The following is a 26,696-nucleotide window of genomic DNA, read 5'->3' on the forward strand; positions in this document are numbered from 1 at the left end:
CACGTATGTAGTACATATGGAATTAAGCTTTGATTTGTACATTTTTAAGGAGTGCACAGTCTAGTCACTAACAGCATCTGACCCCTCTCAAAGATTTACAAACAGCATTATTTGATGACATTAGATTAGGAAACTTTATTGGCTTAGTTGCTCTGACACAGCTTTTGCAATCACCAGATTTTTCATTTAGCTTGCCAAAACAGCCCTAGTTTTCATTTGATCTGTAAGGTTATTATTTTTTGAACAATAGAAAATTGTAAGTGTTACCAGTCTTGCAATTTCCTGTGACATACATTTGCATTTATAAGGACCAGGCTGACCCAAGCCTGCCTTTGATGAAGTGGTTTTGAATGCACAGAGCCTCATGAGTGCACAGAGCCTCATGAGCCTCATCAAAGGTGAGCCTACATCCTGCTCTTTTACTATTTCACAGCATCAGGTAAACACCAGCTACAGCACAGCCAAGTAAGCTTTTGGGGTAAAACACAGTGTTTATGTAATTTTCACTAGACACACTAAAACCCCTGGGTTCCATGATGCCTCTGCTCTGTGAGCAGGGCAAAGGCAAGTGTTAGCAGTCTCCACCAAAAGCAATCTTCAACCTCCTCCAGCTAGAAGCTGCTAATTATGTCAGTCATGCTGAATGCTGACTGACAGTTTTGTGCTGTGAAGTGATACCCACTCATTTTATTAGCAAGGAGAGGATCTGGAGTGAGCAGTTGAAACACCTATTATCCCTTTATTTCCAAAACAGCAACAGTTTACAAGCTCTCTCACGGTGAATAAAATTCTACTTTCACTAAACACCATTGGGATGTAGGAATGTTAACTTCTTCCTCGGAAGAAAGGGAGAAGAAAACAAATACAAAACACCTCTTTGGTTTTGAAGTTCTCTTGCTGGATAAGCACTTCCCTTTGAGTTTTCTAGTTGCTCATCTACTCAAGTGCAGTAAATTAACAGCGGCTCATTGACTTCACTAGAACTACACTCATCTACAACAGTTGAAGCTGACCTACATTAAAGCAGCATCTCACACCAAGGAAGAGCTGCCCAGAGCCAGCTGGAGCCAGGAACTGCAGGGTGGTTCTTCCTCATACTTAATCACTATATTGAACACCCATCTTCCTCTCCTGCAAGAGCCTGCAGCCCTCTTTAGTGACAGCTCATACAACCAGACATTTCAAACTGGTCCCAGCCAGCTCACAGCTGGGGGATGGCTGCACAAAGCCTCTGAAAGCCTGAGCAACTGCCCTGGAAACTTCTGGGAGGGAGTGGTGCCTGTGCTTGCCAGACTAAGTTCCAGAACTCCATTTCCAATTTAAGTCTTAATGGGTTTTGCCAGCCCTCCTTCTTTAACCAGTCAGAGACATGTTCTGTCTGGAGCTGCTGGTTCGCTCTGACTGGTGATGTACTGTAATGAAAGGAGGCTCAACACAAGGAGTCAGAGATGAGGCAGGGGGGAAAGCAACGAAATTCCTGTCATTCAGAAGGGAGAACTGTCAGGATACCCCTACACCCTTTAATTTCTTCTCTACCATGCATAAATGTAAGTCTGAATACATAATCCAAACCGCTAATGAAGAGAATCAAACCCTACAACCACTGAAACTAAATAAAGATTTATTATAGGTGGGGAGATGTACAGCAACATTTGAGGTCAGGTCAGAGCTCTGAGCAACCTGATTAAGTTGGAGATGGCCCTGCTCACTGCAGGGGGAGTTGGACAAGTACCTTCAGGAGGTCACATCAACTCATACAATTCTAGGGTCCTACGAGTCATGACTGCAAGCAATGTAAGCACTTGAACTCCCCAGCAGAAGAAAATAGTATTCAATGGACGTAACTAGAAATACAAAATTCTATGAAGAAGTCTCAGTCTGAAACAGAGGCAAAAACAAACTGCCTACCGGCAGATTTTAAGGAATAGGCTCAGGGAAAGCTAGAGAGATGTGACAGCACAAAGCCAAACACCACTGAATCACTCAGCAGCAATAGGCATCCCCAACAGAAGCCCATCCTTCACACTTTTCACCTTTTGCCATCAACTGGTTAGAAGAAGATATGGAAGCTGCACTCAAATTTTGGTATCAAATGAATACACCTTTGAGACTTGTTTTCTCCTAGGTTGCTTGTTTTTCCTGGTGGCTTTTTTATTGTTTGAGGGGTTTTGTTGCTTTGTTTGGGTTTTTTTTTAATTATCTTAACCTCGTTAAATCAATTCTTATACTTACCAAGGCATGACATTGTTTACATAAGACTAAGTGCAAAACCCTGACCTCTGTATTTCCACCATGACCTCAGAGAATAGAGCCCACTCACCTTACCCCAGTTCTTACAACTTTAATTATATTCGACAAGGCTGCTGTGCTTTAAAGGTATCATTTACCGAGACTAAAAGATGTTTATTTTTATTCCCACTAATCACTTCCCTTTTGTTTCATTCCATTTATACACCCTGGCTTTTGCACTCAGAATGGCTATCAGATTAGATCACTACAGATGCAGCTGAACAGCTTCTTATGCTACTATGCAGTCCTATAAAAATCCACACTATTTAACTTTTAGCCAATGTACATAAAAACCATCACAGAAGTTCCAAAGAGCTTCCCAATTGCTCGGCTATTTAAGAAATCTTTAAGGCTGAGGGAGGGAGATACAAGAACATAAGGCACAGACAGACCCTACCTGTGTCATTATTTACAATTTTAACATCATAAATCAGGCTGATACCTTAAAAAAAATAAATCCTGCCTTTGTATATAACTTCCCTGTCATTTAAAAAATGGTCATTCTTTTCCCACATGCTGTTGAACTTACAGTTTCAGAAATACAGCTAAGTCAGAGAATTGAGTGAAAATCCAAGTTATCAATACTACTTTAGAACTACCTAGAAGTAAAGCTTAAACATAGTATGAGCATTTTATGTGTTACTTCAACAGGTTCTTCTAATTATTTAATGACATTATGAGGAAATCTACAAAAATACATTAATGCTAAAAGTTAAGCTATAATAGTTTAAAGCCATTATCATTTAGTTTATCATTATCACTTAGTTTAAAGCCATTTTCCTTTCACTTTACATTTAGATGATGAAGAGCCTAAAAAAAGTTATTAGATTCAGTCTATTTAATGGAACTTCCAAACTGAAGTAAAAAGTATGCACTTTTAACTTTATGGCAAACTGCACAATAATCCCATTTTCTTTTCTGTACCACAAGCTACTTGCTCATTAGACACAAATGGGTAGAAAACAAGAGTTTCTTTGTTTGCATACATTAACTTAAAGCTGTAAAAGTCATTCAGCCAAACTTTCACCTTTAAACCTTAACCTGATTTGTAACAACATTTGTAGCCTCTAAAATTACACTGCGTGCACCCAGACAGAGTTAATCACCCTTCACTTTTGATGCGTAGAATAATGATCTACCACTTAAACTTGAGCCTTTAAAAGCCTGAAGAAAACTATGTACATATCTGTGTCTTAAATCAGTAGTGAAATAACAAAACTCTACCTAGCAGTGACTAGTTGAAAAGCAAAACAAAAAGAAACATCCAACTTTTAGCCTCATGGAAGCTGTAAATAAGAGCATTTCAAGTCTGCTCAGATGAAATTCTTGCTTCCCAGCACATGCTATTGATCAGACACCTGGTAGTTCTAGGAAAAAGGACAAGTCACAGCGAAAGGTCTGGTTTTATTTTTTGTGTAATTTAAAACTGCATAGGGGAAAAAAAATAGTAGAGGTTTGAAAATAACATGTTCTAAAACATGATGAGCTTAGTGCCATCTAAGTAAGAATATATTATGGCTCCTTTCTCCTTTCAAATACTGGCTAGAAGGAATCAGATTGTACTCGCTTTCAAATCTGAGTGTTGAGCATTTTTGCTATCTAAAAAATCACAACTACAGAAAACAAACTCTTGGATTTATGTATTATACTTCCCTAAATGCAACCAAAAAAAAAAAAAAAGAGTATATTGTACAGCACAGGAAAATTCCAAACCAGAAATGTTTAGGAATAGCTATCAGACACAAAAATTAAGAAAATAAATAAATAAAAGACAAAAATGAGTAGCTAAAACAAAACCAGTTTGGCTGTTCTGGGAGCAGGGGAAAGATTGGCTACCACATAAAAGACATCAACAGCACCAACAACACACAAGAAATTCAATCTTACAATGAACGAAAAAAGGGAACCTAAATCACAGAATTTTAAAGGCCATTAAATGCATCTCTTTTTTTAAGTTGAGAAGAACAATTTGTCATCGTCTCCTTTTTTCCACTGTTAAGGTTTCTATGCAACATCATGTAGAGCAAGCAACACATAACTTGAGCTTCTGCAAAGCAAGATAAAAACTGACATCAACAGTTAAACCTCCTTTGACTTTAAGGGGCTGAGAACTCATCCGAATTTTGTTTTATTTCCTCAGGTCACAAAAGGAATGAGCTGCTGCTACTCTTTCATTTACGCTAATAAAGGAGAGGGAGCTATTTTTATTTTCCTTTTATTACTGCTTTAGAAAAAAAAAAAAAAGGAATCCTCAATTTGGAACAAGTTTTAACGAGCATGATAAAGTCTGCACACATAATGCACTGGGTGGAGTAAAAGCCCTCAGCAACCCTGCACAGAGCCAATAATGGACCTGTCGCCAACACCCTGTGATTTCATGACTGCCAGAACAAAAACAAATGCCACGTTCAGTTCACTGCAAAGAAAGGGACTCATTAACTTGATGTGGCTTTTTACTTGACCTTAGTAAGGTGAGTAAAATAAAATTTCATTTTATGAGATTCAAAATGATCAGTTGCATGCCTACAGGAATTGTGACGAAATGGCCAAGTGAAATTACTAACTCTGTTTAATTCTAATTATCACTAGACTGTAGGTCACTGTGAATTTCTAGCTGAGGGGTTGCTGCCTTCCCTCCTGTAACAAGGTAACAGAAAAACAAACTCCAAGTGTCTTTCTGGGAACTGATGTAAAATAAAATGTAAATTTCTGTCAAAGACCTAACTATCAATTCTGAAGACACAATAATCACAATGAGGACTTGATTCCAATCTTTTTGAAATAACTGACTTCATAGACACCTTAACAGTCATTTTGCTGCAAAAAAAAATCCTAGTTATTATTCAAAAATCAAACAAACACACATACTCTATCAATAAACATTATAGTAAGAGAATTGGGAAAAAAAAACAAACAAACCCCACGAAAACCCTCCAGAAAACAAACAAAAACCCAAACAAAAACCCAGGCAAGCAAACAAAACCACCACAAAAGTTGCCTGTGAAAAGAACATTCACTCCTCCTGGTCACAACATTAAAGCACCAGGTCAACTGCCCTACCTTGGCTGTCCCAGCAAATGCAGGGGGAAAACAAAAAAATCCCCACCTAATATGAAGCACTGGAGAGTGAATGAGGATTAAAAAGTCTCTTCCCACATTATGGTCATGGGAACCACATTAGAGTATGAAAGATGCATACCTTTTGCTTAAAAAAAAATTATTTCTTCCTTATTTTCTGCTGAATACACCACCATCCTCTCCCCAAATAAAAGCAAGATAGCCAGTAAAGAAGTAAAAAACCAGCAGTCCAGAATCCAAAGCTGTTGTGAGCAGAGATTTTTCACCAGTGCATTTTAGGGAACTTCATTCCCTAGTGGATAGAACTTCATTCCCTAGTGGATAGAAATTAAAGTGGAATCCTGTTTTAGCTCCAGAGGGATAATTAATACCTTGCTGTAGCTCCCTTTTATTTTCTACCTATCTGAACTTGCTGTGGAAAGGTCAGTTGTTTCAAGCAATAGCTCCATTAATGATGGCACTATTTGGGTTCGGTTTTTTTTTCACAGTTCTGAAGGAAAAAATCTAACAAACACACACTTCACTGGTTTCTGTACTTGCTCCACTAAAAACTTAAAAGTAAACAGAAGTGTGTTCCTATCAGTACTGTAATCCTCCTAGAGAGGAACAGCCTTTGAACATTTTGAACATTAATTCCTGATATGACACCAAGCTACATCACCATTCAGCTCAGCAGCTGCCAGAGCCACACTCAAGGAAAGTTAAAGTGCACACTACGCCTCTAAGCTTGTTTCACTTTGTGTGTTTCAATATTTGCTTTCCCTACAGGTAACACAGATTAACATTCGTGAGTGGGAGAGAAAACAGAAATCACTATTTTCTCAAGTTTTCTAAAAAGCAAAGTACTCACCAGCAGCAAAATCCCATCCTGCACACTCCTTCCCATTTCAAGGTCTGCATTGCTACATATGCATTTGAAAAGTCACAAAATGCTCCTCAAAACAATTACTGAGAAATTCACCTCTTTGTTTCCAAGCTTAACAACAGCACTTAACAGATCTCTCCTTGTATCAAAAGGTAGGGAAGACTTCATTCTGCCTTCTGTATTTAAAGAGGAAAATAAAGCAATCGTTCCTTCTTTCTGCTTTGCATCTACTTTTAAATTTCTCCTTTTAATTTTTAAAGGCTGTACAACCTGAGCAATGAGCCTCATTAATCACCACTGAATGATTTAACCCAGCCATTCAGTTCCAGATGCCACTCGGTGCTAGAGATATGCTAATTCCTTCCAAGCTTCACCTCCTTTCACAGTTGAAACCATAATTTTCCACAGTGGTGAAGACAGGATTTTACTCCATGCATGGGGCCTCCTGCCAATCATTTTTACAACTAGCACAGCGCAAGTTTCATTCCACAGTTACATCAGACCTTTGTGCTCAACCTGTTCATTACAAACATCCTCTCTCCAGCATTTTGCTGCTACAGCACCATAGTCCCAAACTCCAATCTTTGCTCTGCCAACTCCTGCTCTGAGAAGAAAAAAGTAAAAGAGTTTGTTACTATCCCTACTTACCTTGTTTCCCCACACTACTTTTATTTTTTTTCTCCCTTTATCACCTCCTACCATTAAACACTTTGATTACGAAGTATCTGTCAGCTGCAGTACCTTGGGCCTTCCACATATTCCAAACCCAGAAGGCTGCACTGACAGAATTGTTTTGCGAGTGGGAGGTGAGGGGAGAAGCATTCAGAATTTCCAAATCCCAGTTCTGAACCTGCCTGGCATCCAAGAGATCTCCTAGCACAAAGCTACACCAGGTGCCAAGTTTCATACCAGGGGCCAAGAGGTTTTGATAAAAGAAAAAGCCTGGTGACATTGCTGAGCACTTGATCCAAAACTGGTATTTTAGGGCCTTCTATTACACTTTCAACACAAATACAGATCCACCTGTGGATTTGGGGGCTGCTATCCTCGTCTTGGGCTTACGTGCTTGGGCCTATTTGGCCAACAGAAGATGTCTGGGTTGAAAAGTCTGCTTTTGACCAGTGTTAGTAAAGTGCACTACAAAAGTGGTGAGCTGATAAGTTCCTAAAAGAATACATACTCAAATATATTTTTGACTGGCTTCTCACCCTTCACATAGCTAGTGAGGCCCATGCAAATTTAAAGATATTCGGCTTTTTTCAGTTAATTGGCTCTTAAGTTGATGTTGACTACAATCTCAATTTTCAGGCCAGCTAAGAGCCCACAATGATCCACAAACATTTGCAACTGAAGATAAAGTCAAACACTTTAGGCAATTTCATTTAAACACTAGAATCAAGATTTTCCACAGGCACTGCTGATTTTAAGTGGCTCCAAATTTAGATTGTAGGGTCCCAACTTCAACATATCACAAGGCCCTGGATTCCAAAAATATGAGGTCTAGTGTCTACTTAAAAAATCCAGCCACTCTTTCAAGCATGTCCTCCTGGTTACCATCAAACACCATTTAATTTTCCTTTCACCTGCTTCCAGAATGAAGTGGAGCCAATGCACATCTCTAGGCCTACACTAAATCCTTGGCCATGTATTAAAACCTAATTTCTAAGATAAAAACTGTTAATGTCTGTTATGCTACTGTAGAAGTAAGTAGTAAAGCTAAAGTCTTCTACACTTGAATTTATAACCATGAACTGCTATATGTGTCTAATCTTCAACATAAAGGCATTTGAGCAATTAGATAAGAGGCAATATAACTAACCAACAATCTAAAATAAATACCTTGCCTGAGGACATGCAAATTTCAGAAGGCACAAAAATGCCAGCCAAGCAAGTTTTAATGCAATGCTAGCATGAAACAGTTTAACAGTTCTAAAGAAATCACACTTCTGATTTATGTACAAGACAGCCAAGGCAGCAGAAGACAAAGAGTACAGAACTGAACAACATGAAGAGTACACAGACTTTACAGTTCTCTCAGGTGGCTGTCATGGATGACTCCAGCCCGCACAGGTTAAACCCTGATCCTTGCCCTACCCTGCACTGCACATCTGAAGACATAGGCTGTTCCAAAACTGAGCTTATTCCACTGCTAACTCACTATGCAAGATGAAGAAAATAAAATATCAAGTTTAAGATTTTAAATCCAGAGCTCAGCACAGGCTTGTCAGATTTACAGACCTCTAATCTACAGTCAGGGGTGTTCATATTATTTTAATCATTCACAATATTAGTATTAGACTTAAGGTAATGCAATACCATATTGAGCAAATATTTCCCAACAGAAAAGGGCAGCTTGAATAATTTTGCATATCCGACTATTCATTTCTTCAAAGAAAGAGTATGTATTTTAAGATGGCAGCAGTCCAGAAAATATGCTTGTTTTCTATTAAGAATATTCTTACCACTTCAATAATAATAATGTATTCAACTACCCATTTTGGTCTAAGCTAAATTTATAGGAAGTCGTACTAAAATTAAATGTTCTAATTATTTAATTTCCAGTTATTTACTTACATGTAAATAAATAGAAACATTTAATGTAGTACAAAAAGCCTTATGCTTCTCTAGAGGAGCAAAGACAGAAAAAAATTACTTAAATAGGAGTACCTTGTGGAATTTACCTCTAGCACCAGTGAGCAAACCCCTAGAGGTTCTCTCCTGTCATTTAGATACGAAATCCAGAATTTTTTTATGGAATTTCTTTGAATGCTAAGGAAGAAATCTTCAGCTACACATTTACTATTATGTGAAAGTACATATGCTAATACAAGCAGTCTATACATGTCAGCCTGCTGAATGAGAAGATAAATACCTAAGTTGCCTTTACTTAAAAATGGTTTTATGCACCAGCCATATGGAGTTAACACACATATAAAAAAATCCCTTTAGAGAAAAATGTGTAAAAATGAGGTAGGAGATGACATTAGGCTACTGCTTTTACCAAAACCCATGTACTGAACATTGAGATCTGAAGTGCATGCCCAAGTTGCATCATGAGGACCTCCACCCCTCCAACAGCACATCTGTTCACCAAAACTTTGATGGAAAAACACTCGAGTTCTGTGCAGGTCTTTGGGTTCTGGGGCTGAAAGAAACTATGAGTAAACTTGAGGACCTGAAATGCAGCTTTCACTAAGACACCAAATTGTTTTATAAACTCGTAAAACAAACAGATTTGTTATTTAAATCCACAAGTACATTTTCTGCCTATTAACAGTAGATCCTCCTTTCTAATTTTCCAAGTTTCTGCTCCCAGAAAACACAATTAACATTATTTACCACTAAAATACAATGCAAAATGTTTTCTATTCCCCTTCTGAGCATGGCTTGCCTCCTTTTGGTAAGGCCACCTTAAGGTTATACCACTCCATAAAGCATTCTGTCCTCAGCAAAGGTGAAATGACTTGGCTGCTCATGGGTGTGAGCAGAGCACTCTGCACCTTCCCTTGGCTGCAGCTGCTCAGATGGCAAGCAGGCTCTAATTAAAAAGACTGGCCTGACGCCACTCACAAATCTCATTACTGTCAATTTATCAATTTTGTTTTAATCAGTCATACACAGACACACATGAGTCTTAGTCAGAAATTTTCCTAAGCTTCAGAACAAGAGAGGCGTGGAAAATAACTGCAGGTCTGAGAATAGTTCTCAGTATTTGACAGTATTTAACGTCATGGATTGTTCATATACTCCTTCACTTTCTCATTAAAAAAAAGTTTCCTCACTTTGTTTTCAAAAGATAGGAAAGGAAATAGAATATATTTTCCCTGAGTCCCTATTCATTGTTTTATTTAAGTGTAGGGCATTTCCCCTACTATTTACACCTGAAATGGACAATCTCACATAAACAAACATCTCATCCTGTGTGCTGTTGTTTTAACACCAACTATATTCACACACATTCCTGGTTTGAAAAGCCCACCATCATGATGTTCCAGAGCCATATTTCATCATTTTTGTGGATAAATCTGGGTAAATCCAGCATTTTTTCCTAAAGAACAGTGAACAAACAAAGAAATTCTGACATCCAGAATAAAATTCATATATTGAAATTCTTATTTCAATAAATCTGGATCATCACCTTCAGGGTAAGGTAACTCACAGTACTGGCTTTTGTTAATAATCAGTATACCAAAAGATTTAGCTCCTTAAAAATGAGAACTCGAGACCAACAACAGAATAACATAACTCTGCACACCTGACTGAAAACACCTGGGAAGCTCATAATGACTTGAGTTACACGTTTTCTCTGTTGAGATTTTCCTTAGTACCAAGTCTCAGCTGTGAGAGTCCAACACAGCTGGTTGCATCTATGTCAGCATTACAAAATATTTGTGCTCGTAAAATATTTTTTTTCTTCACATGAAATGTCCTTCTACTCACAACAATTTAGTGCTGATGCTAAGGCTGACACAGTAAGCCAAGAGACAGCACTGTATGACTGAAATATATGTGTATAGAATAAATGCACATCTTTCTCCTAAAGAAGATATAAACTAGTAAATTATCTCCCCTTAAAAGCATCTCTAGCTTCCAAGATACTTAACAATATTTTTTTGTTGCTCTACTCTCACCTTTTGGTCAACCTGCTCATCACTAACAGAAAAATACTCTTAGTTCTCTATTTACACAATTTATTGGACTTAAAATACACCTTGGTTGCTACTTCAGTTACCTCATTATTTACCTTACAATTTTATGAAGAGGCACTCAGGTGAAAAGCTAAGGAAGGTTATCACCACCAAATGAGATTATATAACAGAGCACACAAATAAAATGTGTCAAGATCTCAGCATATTAAATTCTTAAGTGCCATTTTGTTTGCTTGGGAAGAGCAAGGTCACAAAATAACCTCAAAACACTAACAAAAACCTAACTAACTAACACTAACAAAATGACTCGTTCCAAACTATTCAAATACACAAAACCTACAACAAATCCACAACAATAACTTGAACATTGACAATGGGAATCTTCCCTATGAAAGGCAAATTTTTGAAGGCAACTACCAGGACAGGACACCGAGCCAAGTGACCGTTATGCACAAAGCACATTTAACAGCAACAGAAATACCACACTGGCAACTGCAGCAAGTGACCAGACTGGCTACACCCAGCAAATCATCATTATATTCATTAGGGAAAGCTATCCCATAATGAGACATAATATTACAGCTGCTTAGGATTGTGAAATAAAACTCTTCCAGTTATTTAGGAAAATTATGTGCCAACCAAAACCAATGTTATTTGAAAATGAGGGAACAGGTTCCCAGATATTTTAAGTACAACCATAGATTTTCCTGTCTTGAATTTCTAAATTATTTCTCTTTCCACCTTCTAATGAAAACTAAATTGGTCCTTGACCATCATTTCCAAAGCATTTTATGTTCAAGCATTGCTTGGCAAAGGTTTTGATGTCTAGTATTAACATGATAACACCGCTACCTAAGTGTCACTAGTTTCTGATAATATTTTTAATGGCCCTTCTATTTTTGTAAATGCAATCAAAACCTTTATCATGTACCCTCAGGAGTATTCTTCACATAAATTCATATTTTCCAATAAAATCTTATGGACCATACATATGATTCCCCCAAAATTCAGTATCCTGAACATTACAGATGATCCCTGCTAATGAAGTTACTCTGTAACGTCAACAGAAAAAAACATCTGACAAACAACAGTGACTGCAGAGAGCAAAAATCAGCTTGAGTGTTCCTCTGGTTTAAACTGAGATAATTGACAGGTAACAGGAAAAAAAAAGTGTCTCTCTCTAGCTGAAAAATAACAAAATTCACACTTATGCAATTTGAAAAGAAAAAAAAAAAGTCTTCTGCTCTCCACAGATCCTATCAGTACTCATAAGTGGCTTTGTATCAAATACCTGGATACTTGGAGAGTATTTCATCACAATTATCAATTTTACAGCATGTGGTTATTTCTTTGCTAGCTTTAAGTCTTCAAACACAATACAAGTGGGGCAGCTTCTTCATGTCTAAGCTGCTGGCTCAATCTTTCTTAAATATTATTCCAGTAAAATTACTTAGAACAGCACACAATGCATTAGGGATAGGCCAAAAAAATGCACATTTTTAAAGTTTTCTTGGGTGATTTATTTGCTTTTACAGATTAGGCATTTAATACTTCCATAATCCTTTGAATCAATGTGTATTTTTTTAAAAAATCTCTCCTAATTTATTACTATCAGACAGAGAATCCATAAAAGGAGTACAACCATTTCCAGAAATGCTCTAGCACTCCATGAGGGAGCTTTTAAGTACAAACTTCTGAAACAAACAAACAAAATGGATCAAGGAAGTGGCTGATTTATTTACTCCAATAGGTAGCTTAGCCAGCTGGAAAGGACTTTGGGGACACTCCATGGGCACCCTTAAACTACTAACCATCAGAAGATAACTCTCCCATGAAGGAATACAAGAGACAATTTTGCCCTCCACTGGCTAGAACTATCACTGAATAACACTCCTGCCTTGCTGTGTCAGTGCTGCCTGTTCCACACAGCATGGAAAAACCTCTGGAGCAAAGGCACCAATCCCATTTCAAGTGCAGTAATTAGTAAGGGATAACATGGGCAGGAAAGGGGGAAAGGGGTGGGTGCTGAGCAGATGGGAATCAGCAATGCAATGAAATAACTCGTCAAAATATAAAGATTTCAACGGAGGGAAACAGAAAAAAAATCACACAGTAACATATTTAGCCTTGAGAATTGCTAGAGCAGTGAACACCCATGTGGAAAAGCAGAACCTTGACACTCATTCCCAGCAGAAATGTTCTGCATGTTGCCCTTCAGATAAATGAAAGCTTTTCTTTTCCAAACATACTCATTTGATGCTGCTGCTTCCTGGGGAGCAGAGAGATGAAAAATCCATGGAATCTGAAGCAAAGGCTGCCTCAGAATGAAGGAGAAAGGGCATAAAGTAGGTGAATACTCAAGAAAACAGGGATACCAGAGAACTATCCCTTAAAGCAATTCTTATTCTGTATGCAAAGAAGCATTGAAATTACACTGGGAGAATAAGGGAGGAAAGCAGCTATATTCCAATTTTCAACACTATTCAAATTTAAATGTATTCAACATTTATTAACCACAGGCTTACATGAAAGAAGGTACTTCACAGGATCCCACAGAGACAACACGAAGGTAAAAATTAGGGGTTTTAAATTTTAAGTGGTTTACCAATTACTGTTTTAACAAACATTAACCCTCTTACTTTTCCTATTATAATTTTTTTTTTCTCTCTCCCATCCCCCAATCATTTCCCACCTCTCAGCAGAAGTTTCTAACATCCCATTTAGAGCGTGGCCACACAAACCATTGATTCAGTAGTGGGTGTAAGTGAGGGAAGTGAGACCCTTCAGTGGAAGAGGGAGGAAAGGATCAATCAACTTGCAAGATCAGCTGTCAGCAGAACTCAAAGGATTTCAGTGTGGAAACTGCTGTAGATGACTCCTGTCCTTCCTTCTACACTGCAGCCATCTGCCCTCAAACTTCATCCTGCCAAAGGTTTCTGGCATCTCCATTGTTCCAGACACAAGACTAAGCATTTGACCACACTCTAGTTGAGGGGAAAAGAAATTCCTCCTGGTGAAGGAGCTGAAACAGCGTTATTATCTGGTGCTTGTCTCTTATCTTTGTTACTGAGTTTGCTTACATGACAAAATTAAAAGCCTTCATAAAAAAACATGGTTTTTTTCCCTTTTTTTTTCCTCTCCAACTCAGCTGGAATCATCATTATTAGAGAGAGCATCCCCACCCTGGGGGGAAAAAAAAAATTACAAAAAAAACATTCCATGCAACTTTAGTGAGCATTTATACAATTAAGAGATGAGAGGATTAAAAGATAAATTAACAAAACTGTTTCTTAACTTGGGAGTTTGAAACATCCCAATACATGATCAAGTTACAGAGTACACTATCCATGAAGTCAACTTTTCTTCATAGGTGGGGATGATTGCCATGAAAGATGCAGAAAGAGCAATTGGGTGCAAAGGCTCTTCCCCATTCCATTTGTTTCTTCCATCTTCCATTTGTTTCTTTCCATGTATTGCCAAGGAGGCAGTACAGAGAAAAATCAAATTAAAGATGGCATGACTGACATGGTCAAAAGTGAACAGGGCAAGAGCTACTCAGGGATGCAAAGTTTGCCATATCCAAAGCCGCAAGGAACAAACTAATACCTAAGAGCAAAACTTCAGTAGTTAAATTTATGATATAATCTAGAAACAGACGTAACTTACTACATTTAGTGACATAATTAAGACTTAGAGCTTCAGGCAGTGAACTTAAGCCTTTCAAAAACTTCATTCATTCATTCACTGACCAGATGTCTCATGCTACCATAACTTTAATGACTCAAAGGGTTCCTCTGCAAACTTACAGGAATCAATTAAGGTAGAGAAGTCAGCACCCAAATCAACCTTCACTATGGCACAAGCATTCACTGCGTTCACTTAGCGTGTGACAAAAGGCGTTCCTAAGAACGAGAAGCAACACTGCGGGGAGACAAACCCGTCCTCCGGAGGGAGACAAGGTCCTTGTGCAGAGATAAACCCGAAAAGCCCCCAAGCCCCCAAGCGCAGCGCGCCCCGGCAGAGCCGCACCCGCTCCGAGCCCCGCTCCGCTCTCACGGGGCGCACGGAGCCAAACCCGCCCTCCACAATGCCCTCTCAGATCTGCAACCTACAGGCACGATAAGATGCCCCAACACGCATAAGCCCCGCGCAAACTGTGCCTAATGAGCATTAATCCCCCCTATCTCCTCGGCCATCTCCCCCACGCCCCCTGAGCACGCCGCCGCTCCACTTCACACACACGTGCGTAAACTTTATTCACAAAACCCATCCCCACAAGCCCTCCCCTGCCTCCCTCACCGCCGTGGTGCCCCCCCACCCTCGGTGGCGGCTGCGCGGGGTTAACCGGGCCAGAGGCTGGGAGGGGGGGATGCGCCAGGGACCGCCCGGGCCAGGGTGCGCGGTACCCGCGGGCAGCCGCACCGAGCGGCACCGCAGCCGCCTCCCGCAGGGTCCCAGCCCGCCGGAGCTCAACACCAGCCGGGGTTACAGCAATGGACCCTCGGGAGCCGCCGGCGGTGGGAGCCCTGGCACCAGGGCAGGACTCGGCGCCGCGCATCTCCCCCGGGCGCCGCTCCCGGCCCCGGGCAGCCCCCACGGCCCCGGGCAGCTCCCGGGGCAAACGCGGGCCGGGCGCCCGCAGGGTGGAAGCCGAGCTTCGTTCCGAGCAAAGGAGGGGGCCGGGAGCTGCGGAGGGGCCAAACTGGGGGAGCGAAGGAGGGAAGGAGGAGAGCGGCTGCGGGAGCGCTGCCACCGCCGCGGCCGCGTATGTGACCCGCCTGCGTGAGGTGGTTACCTGAGGTGACACATATGAATCCAAAGAGGTAAAAGTGAGCAAACTCCGCGATCATTGTCCTCGGGTGGCGCCTGCAAGCAGTCTCATGCCAGAAGAGCGGGGGGAGAAAAGAAGAGCCCCCAGTTGTAATTCCACAGAAGCTTAAGGCAAGCGAGGTTCCCTAATCCCGCCGGACTCCGGGGCGAGCGAGTCCCCTCCGGGCACGGCGCTGTCAGGTCCGCGGGGCTCCAGCCGCACGCCAACTCCGGCCGGCCTCCCCTCTCCTGGCCCGGGCTTTCCTCAGCAGCGCCTTGACACTTCCCAGGACTATCCAAAGCGATAGGAGACAACAAAAGATCCTCGAGTTCCCGCAGCGGAGGTCCGCCGCCTCCCAAACACAAGTTGCAGCCCCGCCAGACTCCGGGACGAGCCGGTAACGGAGCGCGGCCGGGACGGGCAGGACCGGCCACCGCCGCCCTCCGCGAGGGTGAGGGGCGGGCAGGGAGCTCCGCGAAGTGTCCCCGCCGAGTCACTGCGCGCCCGGCGAGCGGCGGGCAGAGCGCGGCGGCGGAGCGGCGGCAGCGCCCGCTCCCATGGCGGGGGGAGGAGGCGGGCGCGTCGGGGGCCGCGGCGGAGCCCGGCCGCGGTCAGGCGGGGCGGCGGGCAGGGGAGCCCCGGCGGCTGCCCCGAGCCCAGCCCAGCATCGCCGCCGCCCCCGCCCCTGCACGCGGGAATCCCACGCTGGCCCCCGCCCCAGCGCCGGAGGAGGGCACAAGAGGGGCGATGGAAGGAAAGAAGAAAGAAAAGGCAGGGAGAGAGAAGAGGGCGAGCAAAACTTCCCCGGGCCAACGCCCCCGAGCCACCCACCCCAACCGCCCGCCCTCGGTGCGGCGGCTGCGGGAGGAGGAGAGGGAGGAGGAGCGGCTCCTCGCCTTGCCCCGCCGCCGGGGCAGGGGTGCACGAGTCAGGCGGGGCCGCGCCTGAACTTTCTGCTGTCACGTCGAGCCGCTCGCCTCCGCCGCGGGTTTCCCCTTCCCCCTCCCGGCCGCCTCCGCCTCCTGCCCGCGCTGCTGCTGCTGCTGCAGGTCTGGTGCCGCCTCGGGACACCTTAAAGGAGCCGCACCTACACGGCCCCCGCACGCCCCGGGCGGCGCTGCCCGGCCCGGCGCTCCCTCCCCGCCCGCCCCGCCCTGCGCGGAGCCGGCGCCGCCTCCCGCCCCTTCCCCCACGAAGGTAACGCGCGGGGCGGCTCCCGGAGCCCACCGTGCCCCGGGCACGGTACGGACAGAAGCACAGGGAGGGGATGGGGGTAGCCCTGGGGGCGCAGAAGTTCAGATTCCCCTCGCCCACCCCCGCTGAAAACAAGCAAAGACACAAAACCCCCGCGCGGGTCTCCACCGGCATTCCCGAGACTGCGCTTCGCCGGGTGGTTCCCAACGCCAAGGCCTGGCCGTGCTCCAAATCTCTAGGAGAAGCATCCTCAAATCGCCACTCCTGCGGTCGAGTGCACGGACAAATACTACAAGAGCAACTCTGCATGGCCATGTCACACCATGAGATGTAGTGGTGGGGAAAGAAGGGGAGCACTGCAGGGAAGAAAGGGAAGGTGGACCGGGAAGAAGTTACACTACCACCTCACAGAAAAGCTCCAGCTCAATCTATTCCTAGATTTGATTCATTGAGGATTGAATGAGGCTGAAGAAGAAATTTCAATTCCAAGCAGCTTATTGAATATATTAATCCCATTGCAAGCAAGTCTGCAGTGGGATAATCAAACTATATAGAAAGACTCTTGATGTACTTCCTGTCACAGGATTTATACGGACCCCACGCTGTTATCAGCCAAACAGGTTTGGGTGCTGGCAGCCACCACCATCAGTCAAACCACAAGGAATGTCACTGAGTTTGCCCCATGTTGCATCCCTCAGGGCAAACTGAACCAAAAGTCCAACAACAAAAAGGTCCTGTTCATTGCACTGAGTCTGTTTCAGTCCACTTTTATGAGTATGAGATACATAAAGACAGATTTTCAATCCTGAAAATCAAAACTGGTTTGCATTGGGAAAGGATTCCTGGTTATATGTATACAGTGTATCTGTACCAGCGGCAACCACATCGGCAAGATTTTCTCCTAAAACTGATGACAATTGATGGACATCCAAAAGTTAGAAAAACAATCTAGTGTTTTACACCAATTAATTTTCACAGAGAAAAATGGATTGGTGTCCTACTTCAAACACATTTAGAAAGCAGTCATAACTGTGGAATCAGTAGCAGTGAATAACTTTGAATGCGAGCAGATTTCTTCAAGCTGTACCTAGCCAACCATTTCTCTTCCTGTTGTGACCTCATGCATCATCCTGCACTTCATGAAAGAAAAATGCATTAGCACCTCCGCAGTTAAAACCACACGGCAGAAACAGTGAAGAGCCCTGAGATAAGCCTTGAATCCTAGTGAGAAGTTTGAGATTTCAATAAATTAGACTTGGGGCTGTTCTTTTGTAATTGATTAAATAAACAGGAGTCACATGCAGGGCTGAAAATGGGCCTCAAGAGTACATTTATTTCACCTCTGTTCCCAGATAGGGTCAAATATAAGTAAGACCCTAACTAGCAGGTATTTTGTAACCCCTCTTCTATCCATTTCTCATGACTGGAATTTCATACGATATTTAGTTAACCTGTCCCAGTTACTGTATAGTCAGACTCCTTTTTTTTAAGGCTAGACTAAATACTCTTCTGGAAGAAAACACACCACTATCACCACCAATTACATTTTGAAGACTTTTTTTTTATTCCTTCTGTAGTATCAATACTTGGCAGACTCACATTTTGTTGTACCAAATTTTGTACCTATTTTAAGTGATTTCATCTCTTTAAAAAGCAAATATAACATTTACCAGTAGGCCACTCTAAAGGGAATAAATAGGTTCACTTGTTCTATGAATGTACCTTCACACATCTATTTTATGTGTGTACATGTATTTATTTACTTCTAAAGTGTCATTCTTAGGTATTCCTCTGTTTATATGGGATATAATCTATTTCCTCTAATTTTTAATTATAAAACATAATTTTTAATGCATTTCTTTGGCATATGTATTATCCAGCAACATAAATTAGCCCATTTACTTTGTAACTGACAAGAAACGTACAGAATGTGTACAGAAGGTAAATAAAGCATTTTCCTAATTCCCAGAGAGTTTTCTCAACCCAAGATGAATCTGTTTCCTGTTCATTAGTGCAATAGTAGGTTTCTAGATTCACTCACACTTTTGCTTAGGTAATTCAAAAAAAAAATAAAAGGGCCAGTAAAATTTTATGTCATGTCAAAATCTTGTTGTTTGCTTGTTTGCAGTCTTGCTGGCTGCTAATTTGAAATTCACATGCAGAGAAATTCTCCATACAGCAGTGGATTAAATCTCTGAAGCTTGAATGACCTTACCATGTGATCATGAGATGAGCCTACGTAAAACAGTTTAAAGCTTTTGTGTCACGGTTACCCCATCTTTAATGAGCCTCTAAGACTGTTTCAATCACTATAAAGAATTTTTTAATCCTTTGAGAAGAACAGAGTCATTCTACTTTAGGTACCTCTAGTGAAAGTACAGTAGAGCTTCAAAGGCTTGTTCAATTTGTACTGTCTCAGATACTTCATAACATAATGTTTAGCTGTCAGTGCTTTCTTACTTCAGAAAAATTGCTAGGAGTGAATGTATACTGCTCTAATTATCTTTCTTAAAATTCATTTAGATTGTAATAATATATAACAGCTGCTCGGCTGAGTGAATCTCTTCAAATTGTAAGCCTACAGAATTTCATCAGAATGTCTTGTAAGTAATTGACATCATCTTTAATTCTGCAGATGTTCTTACAAAATGTGTGCTATTAAAGCACCCTTATTGTCCTTGATACTGAGACATACAGACATCCGTGTGAGACACACACGTATATGTGTGTCTGTCAGAAAATGTTTCTAGGAAAAGAAACATGGCTTTAACCTCTTCAGATGTGGGGAACAGTACATCGATGACTATTATAAAGCAGATGTACTTGCTGTGTTTATTCTGTAATATTTTAAGACTTACACAAACATGTAATTTCTGGGAGAACAGAACTACTTCGAAACACAAAATTACACACGCTGCCTGAGTTTGAGTGAGGCACAGGACTTGCATGAAACCTCCAACAAAAAAGGTTCTCCAGAACTGATAGTTGTGATTCAGCAGATGGCACTCTTCCCTCAAAGTGACTAAAATCAGTTCTGCCTTTGATACAAGAGATGCTGTGCTTTGAGAGATTATTCAGAAGAGCTTGAACTTCTGTAAGCACTGCAGATCCCAGGCACTTCTCTCCAAGGGCCAGAGACACGCTCACGACATCTTGGATGCGCTGTGGGGGCAAACAGGGTGCCTCTCCACAAACCTCTTTGAACTTCAGATGTCTCTTCCCCCTTCCTGATCTCCAAACTACCGTGTAGCCTCCCGGTTATCAGCGGGGCTGGCTGCCAGGAATCCCTCTGTGCGTGCACTGCGCGGTCACGCGCGCTCGTGTCTGCAGAGGCTCACCCAGTTTATCGTCCCGAGGCTGGCAGCCAGGATTACTGAATCGCTGCCTTTATTCTGCAGGCTGCAGCTAAGCTCCCATTGACATCATAGGGATTATATAGACACAACCAAGTTTCAAAAAGTCTTTCTTCCAGACTCTTTAGGACACCCTGGAAGCGATGCGTTGCATTATTTAGTGAACTGCCTTAAAAGAACTATTATAAATATTTTTTTCTAAGTGTAAGTTGAAATTAAGGGGAAAAATACGAGGAATTATATATACGGGGAATTATATATACATCTCTCTTTGTGTATTTGTCTCTAAGTATATTATGGGCCTTAACCATGGCAGGAATCCTAGCTGAAGTCAATAAACAGACCTGATAGCAGAACAGTACATTATTTCAGTGGTATTTTCATTAGGAAAAAAAAAATGGATTTTTCTACATTAGGTCTAATCAAGCGCTGAAATGTTAGAAGAAGGAGCACTGTAAAGGACAGCTGAGTATGAAAAGTGCATGAATAGCAAAAGTTTGAAAACCTACAGTTGCCATATAATTAATTGGGATACTTATTATGAACAAACAAGAAATGTTATTATTTCCATGCCCATATAAGTAAATTTCTGTCTCTTTCTTGACCTGTCTGGTTACTGTTTAAACATGCTGTTCAAAGACATTGTTTTCTTGTGTTTGATTGCTCGACCTTACCATGATTTTGCTTTTATTTACATTAATTTTGTGATGTAATCCTTATTTTCTTTGATGTTACTCCTAATTACACTACTAGTGAATTCAGACTTCCAATGTCTTTCACTACATACAACATTTAGAATAGCACTCGAGTCATTGCAGAGCAAGGAATAATAGCAATAAAATATAATATTTTAAAATATAATATTTTATTTGCTATGATGAATTCAAAGACAGAGACCCTAAGGAAGCTCAAGCCTCATTATGCTAGGTGTGTAAAAACGCCATGATAAAAGATGCTTTCTTCAAAGGATTTATGAAGCATCACTATCAACATAAAGAACTTAAAGAAAAAATCACCACTGGCATAAACATGCAAAATCCCATTGAATTTTATCCTTTAATATTCCTTTGTATTAGGGGTGAATGGGTCTTTTCATTTCTGTTCAAAGATGCTATAGCACATCCCCACTGGAAAAAAAAATCACTGAAGCTATATTCCTTCTGCTGCCCCAGTAGAAAATGCTAAAGGCATATTTGCTATTCAGTCTACTCAGCAGACTAGCTCAAATGCTTTAAAAATTGTTATAATTTTAGGAAATATTGCCTAGAACTCCTGCTTTGTGGTTTTGTTCGTGTTAACGACAAAATGCTAATCTGCTTAATATGTAATTTATATACAAACAACACAGTATTTATTACAAAACCGGTGTTATCTCTGATATTGCCAAACAAAGAGAGACCTGTCCCTGAAATCTCAGTATTTGCTTTAAATGTTTAACAAATGAGCCATTCAGTGCTCACGATCTCCTTGCCTCAATACGAGGAGTATGAGGGTGTCACCTAGTGGATTGTTCTGGCTGCCTGGAGGAGAGCTCACAAGCCAAATCACCCAAATGGCATTGAATGAACTAACGAAATGAAAGAGAAAGGCTTCTTTTTTTTTTCTTTATTTAATTACTCCGGGAATTGTGAGAGCTTCAACAGAGCGTTATTATTCTGTAATATCTGCCTTTGGCTTCCCATTCATGCCACAGAATCTGTTGGCACTGAAAAGGGCTGTAAGAATGATGCATCCAAAATTTTGAAGAGAAAATTGCCTATGTTCCTGGATCAGAGGAAAGGTTTAATATTACCAGAGACAACCATTTTAAATGAGTTGCACAAAACTTTTGTGTGAGATTACAAGTAATAAGTGGAAGAAAGTGCCTGTACATTTCATCAATTATATTTTTAGAGAAGGAACTATTCCATGGTTTTCAGCAGGCCATCAAAAAAAGGGGGGTTTGCATGTTATAATTTGAGATTGCTGTATGCATTTATAATTCATGAATAGTTAAGGTTAACCTTAGCAATCTGGAGATGAAAAGGATTACATAAACTATCCTTCTTATTTCTTTGATTGAATTACTGCACATGTTTAAAGCAGACGCCACTTAAGAAGTGAATACCTGCAGTGAATTAACTCAGTCAAATGCAAAGCAGATACCCAGCCAGCTCACCCAGTACCATTGCAATTGCATGTTGAAATTTAAAATAACCAGCATACAATTTATAATTGCATGATGAAAGCCTATCTGATCCCATATATTTAACCTCTTTTAATTAAAAAAATGCTTACTATAGTTTTAATATTGCATTCTGCCCTTGAGTGGAGGAAGGGAAGAAAGCAAGGATGGAACTACAGATGATAAAGACATCCTATTTTCGTGCCTAGAGCAGGCATTTGAATTACACCCCCTGAAATTCTTCAGTGTGTGCTGTGTGACCAGCATGGGAAGAGGAGCAAGTCTTTGCCCCATGATGGTATGATTATTTTTTTGTGTCAGGAGTACATCCTACTCATCAGCAGACACAGTAGGCTATTGGAAGCAGCAGCAAAAATCTTGCATTAGCAGTACACTCTGCTGGCCTTGTGGCTGGTGCCCTGCCATAATATGTCTGTTTAATGAGCAAGGGGATCTGCCTTCCTCTGTGTAGGAGGGCCTGCACATCCTTAGCCTTTTCTCCATATACAAAATACACACAGTCAATCTAAAATTCCTTGAAAAATACCCCTGGTGAAAAGGTATGAAGACCCCAGAAATCCTTATCCATATTAAAAGCTCTCAGAATCACTCTTCAAGAGAACTGTGAAAGTGTATATTACTTAACTTAATTAGAAAAAGAAAATGTATAAAGGCATTTCAATTGTTTGACTACAAACTACCTCTACTTTTTGAGGTAGGAAATGAAGAAAAGGAAAAAAAGGTTAGTTAAATTCCTCACCCTCAAAACAGAGGACAGAGTTCTGTTGATCAGAAGCATCTTATTCTGCTAGATATTAAATGTTTTCTGGCCCTTAGAAGCATTTCTCCACTCTTTGGGACATAGAATTATTTGGGGATTTTCTTTTTTCATGTATTTTGTCTTGTCAACACTGTTGGTCTAGATCCTAGTGGATTCTGCTGTGAAGTGCCCAGGTGATGCACATTGAGTTCAGTAGGAGACACTGCAAAGTACTAAACCTGCAGGGCAAGTAAGGATTACTGCTGAGGGAGGGAATACTGTCAATGAGCCTTGTATATCCATTCATACAGCAAGCTATTTCATTTTGAAACAGTTCCTTCCAGCAGCAGTACCAGGCTTCCATACCTCATCCATCTCCTTCTGCACAGAAGGTCAGACTGCCTTCAGAATAGGGGGGAAAAAGGAAAACAAGCTAGAGGGAAGGCCTTGGGCCCCAGCTAAATATTTCATTAAAAAGAAAACTGGTCTTGCATGTGTTCTCTTTAAAACCTCCCAAAGGACAAATCTGTCAGGGAACGTCTCCATAGTTAGGAGCATCCAGTAACACAACTATTCCTCCCACTCTCCGAGACGGCCTGACACAAGCCAGCTCCAGTGCAGAAGCTGAGTAAATATTCTCTGCTGGTGCCAAGGCTGAGCTAACACAGGTTGTGTCTCAACAGGCCTTATTAGCTCAGGCTCATTACTGTAATAACTGGGCTCCGTGGCAGCAGGAGCTGCAGGAGCTGCTCCTGGCGCTGCAGACATGCCGTCAGCGCGCTCCTCCTCTTCTTCCCGGAGATTCGCTCATTGCATTGCGAGCCGGCAGCTGCTCCTCTCAAAAAGCTCTCCTGGCATACGAGACCATTTCAAAAATTGTGGGGTAGTGGAAGGTTGTGAAGTGCTGGCAGGGCAGGGGATCACGCCTGCTGCACTGTAATGGCTTTTTTCCCAAGTACAAAGCACGACCTTAGGCAAAGATCACGCAGGTATACAACTTCCACTTTCCTCTTCTGTCACCTCTTAACAGAGAAAATTAACACACTGAGCACCTTAAAAATGCAGCAATACGCTTTCAAATAAAAAGTTGAAAATTCTCCCATTTCTTTTATATAAATGAACAAGTTCTGCACCATCCTAGTAGTTACTCAGTAAACATAATTTAGCTTTTACCCTCAGCTGCACTGCTGGACAAACAGCCTACTGTTTAGCTGGAGTGCACAGTCAGAGCTTCATGGGCTCACAAAACCCACTTCAAAGAACACAACAAGAACAGAAAAATTGCTTTTTAAATCTTACTGCTGTATGGGCACAGGACCAGCATGGCAGTTCAGATAGCAGTATCAGACTAAATAAATATTAAGACTGAAGAAAGTCTCAGGCAAAGTTCCTACAGACCACAATAGGAGAGGATACTATCTGGGATCTACACCTTCCACATATGATCCCTGTAGCTGTAGTTCTTAGGTGAGTAAGAGAGCAGCAGTGAGACACAAACATTATGTGTCAAAACCATAATTTGAAATTTACACCTACGCACAAAGATGAAGAAAATGATTCCAAATAATTTTGCATTATTTATTTATTAAATTATTTCGGGTTTTATTTCAACTGACATTTTGAGGTGTTGCTTCATAATGATGGAGCTGAGAAACCGTCTGTTTTTGTGTGTTTTAAAGAGATAGTCTCACATGGAGGTAATAACCTTAGGCCAGGGGAGATTTCATTGGCACTCAGAGGGTTTTTAATAATGAAATTTTGCATATTGCCATGGAAAATTTCTACAAACCAAGAGGGAACTCTTTTTAAGTGGTAGAATAAGCTATTCGCCTGAGTAGAAGTTGGAGAGATTTTATTCAAGCATATTCAGTTGGTTCTCATTATGAACAACTTTATATTTAATTGTAAAATTTTATATTTGCCTCCCAACTTTTAAGAAAATATACACACTTACTTTTTGACACATATTTTGGTATGCAATCTTACTTGTGCTGCAAGATTTGCATTTTGATTTATTGAAGAAAACGAGGTTTAAAACCCTGACTTATTATAATGGGGAAATCCTCACAATCAACTCAATGTGATGATAAATACATGTCTTTCAGTAAAGTACTTATCTAACCTCCAATGTACTTTGTTCTTATCTGGATGGATTCCAAAATATACAGTTTCACGTGAATTATGCTGTAATGCCCTCTGCTGGTACTGAGCTAGTAAAAGCACTCTAAATTTCCTTTGTAGTTCACCTGAAAAGGTACAAAAATGGCATGAAGACCTTGGGTTCAAACCATCATAAACTTCTACCAGTACCCTAGGCTGATTACAGACTCTAATAAGGCATTTTTAAAATAAAGCCGGCCAACTTGATCTTAAAAAATACCAAATTTGACATAAGCTTTTTACAAAGTTGCCAAGACCCTCAAGGTTTCTCAAGAAAGAATATTTGCTAAATTCTCAAAATCCTGTGAAAAATTCCATAGCTAAAGGAATAAACTATTAAAGATCGTCAAATGAAATTTATTTAACTTCAAGCACTTGATACTGCATTAGGAAGTCAAGACTGAAAATCTTACCAGAGTGATAATGTTAGATTTCAGAATTTCAAAGCCTTTGGCTTATATTGTACCAGTCAAACACAGGCCAATATTCATAGGCTGAAGCCACTCTTCAAGTAAGAAACTGAATATATGTACTAGAACTTACATTGTAACTTTGGTTGATATTTTAAATGTCTTAAAAATAAAAAAAAGGGGATGACAACTCAGACAGTTAAGTACAGCTGTACCAAAGGATCCTGCTTCAATACTTTTATGGCATGAATATGTGGAAAAAAGGAAATACTGAAAAATCAACTAAAGTTTTTCCCTGCTCGACTTATTACTGCCTGACAGAAGGCTTAGTGAGAAGCTACCCATTCCCAAGGAGTTAATTAGTACCTTCTGTGAATAAATACCAATCACACCAACATCTTATATGCAGCAAGATTAAACAAGTAATGTTTTTTAAAGTTCCGTATCCTTTGAAGTATGCTTGGTTAAAATTGCATTAATTAGATAGCATAATGCTAAAAATAAGGTTAGGGTATTCTTGTTTTTGTCTTTCTTTTCTCTCTGAACACAGAGTAAAAATTATAAACCTGGCCCAAATTTGGCATCATGGAAACATGAATGAGATTTTCAAAAGTGCTTTGCAGAGGGGGATGTTCAACTGCCACTGAAAGACCTCCCCTTGGTATTTTTGAAAATCCTACCCTTAACCCTTTATTAAGAATCCCTTGAAAGAGATTTTTGCTTGAAGCCATAAATCTGCCCATCACATATGCAGGGAGAATCAGCAATTAACAGGAGACATGAAGGATTTTCTTGATTACAGTTTGGACAAGCATTTCTCTGGAGAGCTGCTGCTTTTGTTCAAAATCAGCCTGTCTCCTCCATGTTTGAACAGGCTGTATGCTTCACCATCAGAACCCAGAGAATTTTAGTGCCACAGAAACACAGCCTTGAATGGCCAAAAATGTGTATGTTATAGATCAGG

The 26,696-nt window shown here is 40.9% G+C and overlaps 1 protein-coding gene across 8 annotated transcripts in view; it reads right to left on the minus strand.

Annotated features, from left to right (window-relative positions):
* The window catches only part of ROBO1 (roundabout guidance receptor 1), a 687,859-nt gene that overhangs the window by 279,509 nt on the left and 381,654 nt on the right, over nucleotides 1-26,696 (minus strand). The window contains exon 1 of one of the 8 annotated variants that reach the window (XM_036406692.2): nucleotides 15,677-16,173. The exons of the other annotated variants lie outside the window; for them this stretch is intronic. Within the exon in view, the coding sequence (XP_036262585.1) occupies nucleotides 15,677-15,731 (55 nt within the window). The 5' untranslated portion in view covers nucleotides 15,732-16,173. Of the gene's footprint in view, nucleotides 1-15,676; nucleotides 16,174-26,696 lie in introns of those variants that run through there. 8 annotated transcript variants of the gene reach the window in all.

This window comes from Molothrus ater, chromosome 2 (assembly GCF_012460135.2).
Source record: "Molothrus ater isolate BHLD 08-10-18 breed brown headed cowbird chromosome 2, BPBGC_Mater_1.1, whole genome shotgun sequence".
NCBI lineage: Eukaryota > Metazoa > Chordata > Aves > Passeriformes > Icteridae > Molothrus > Molothrus ater.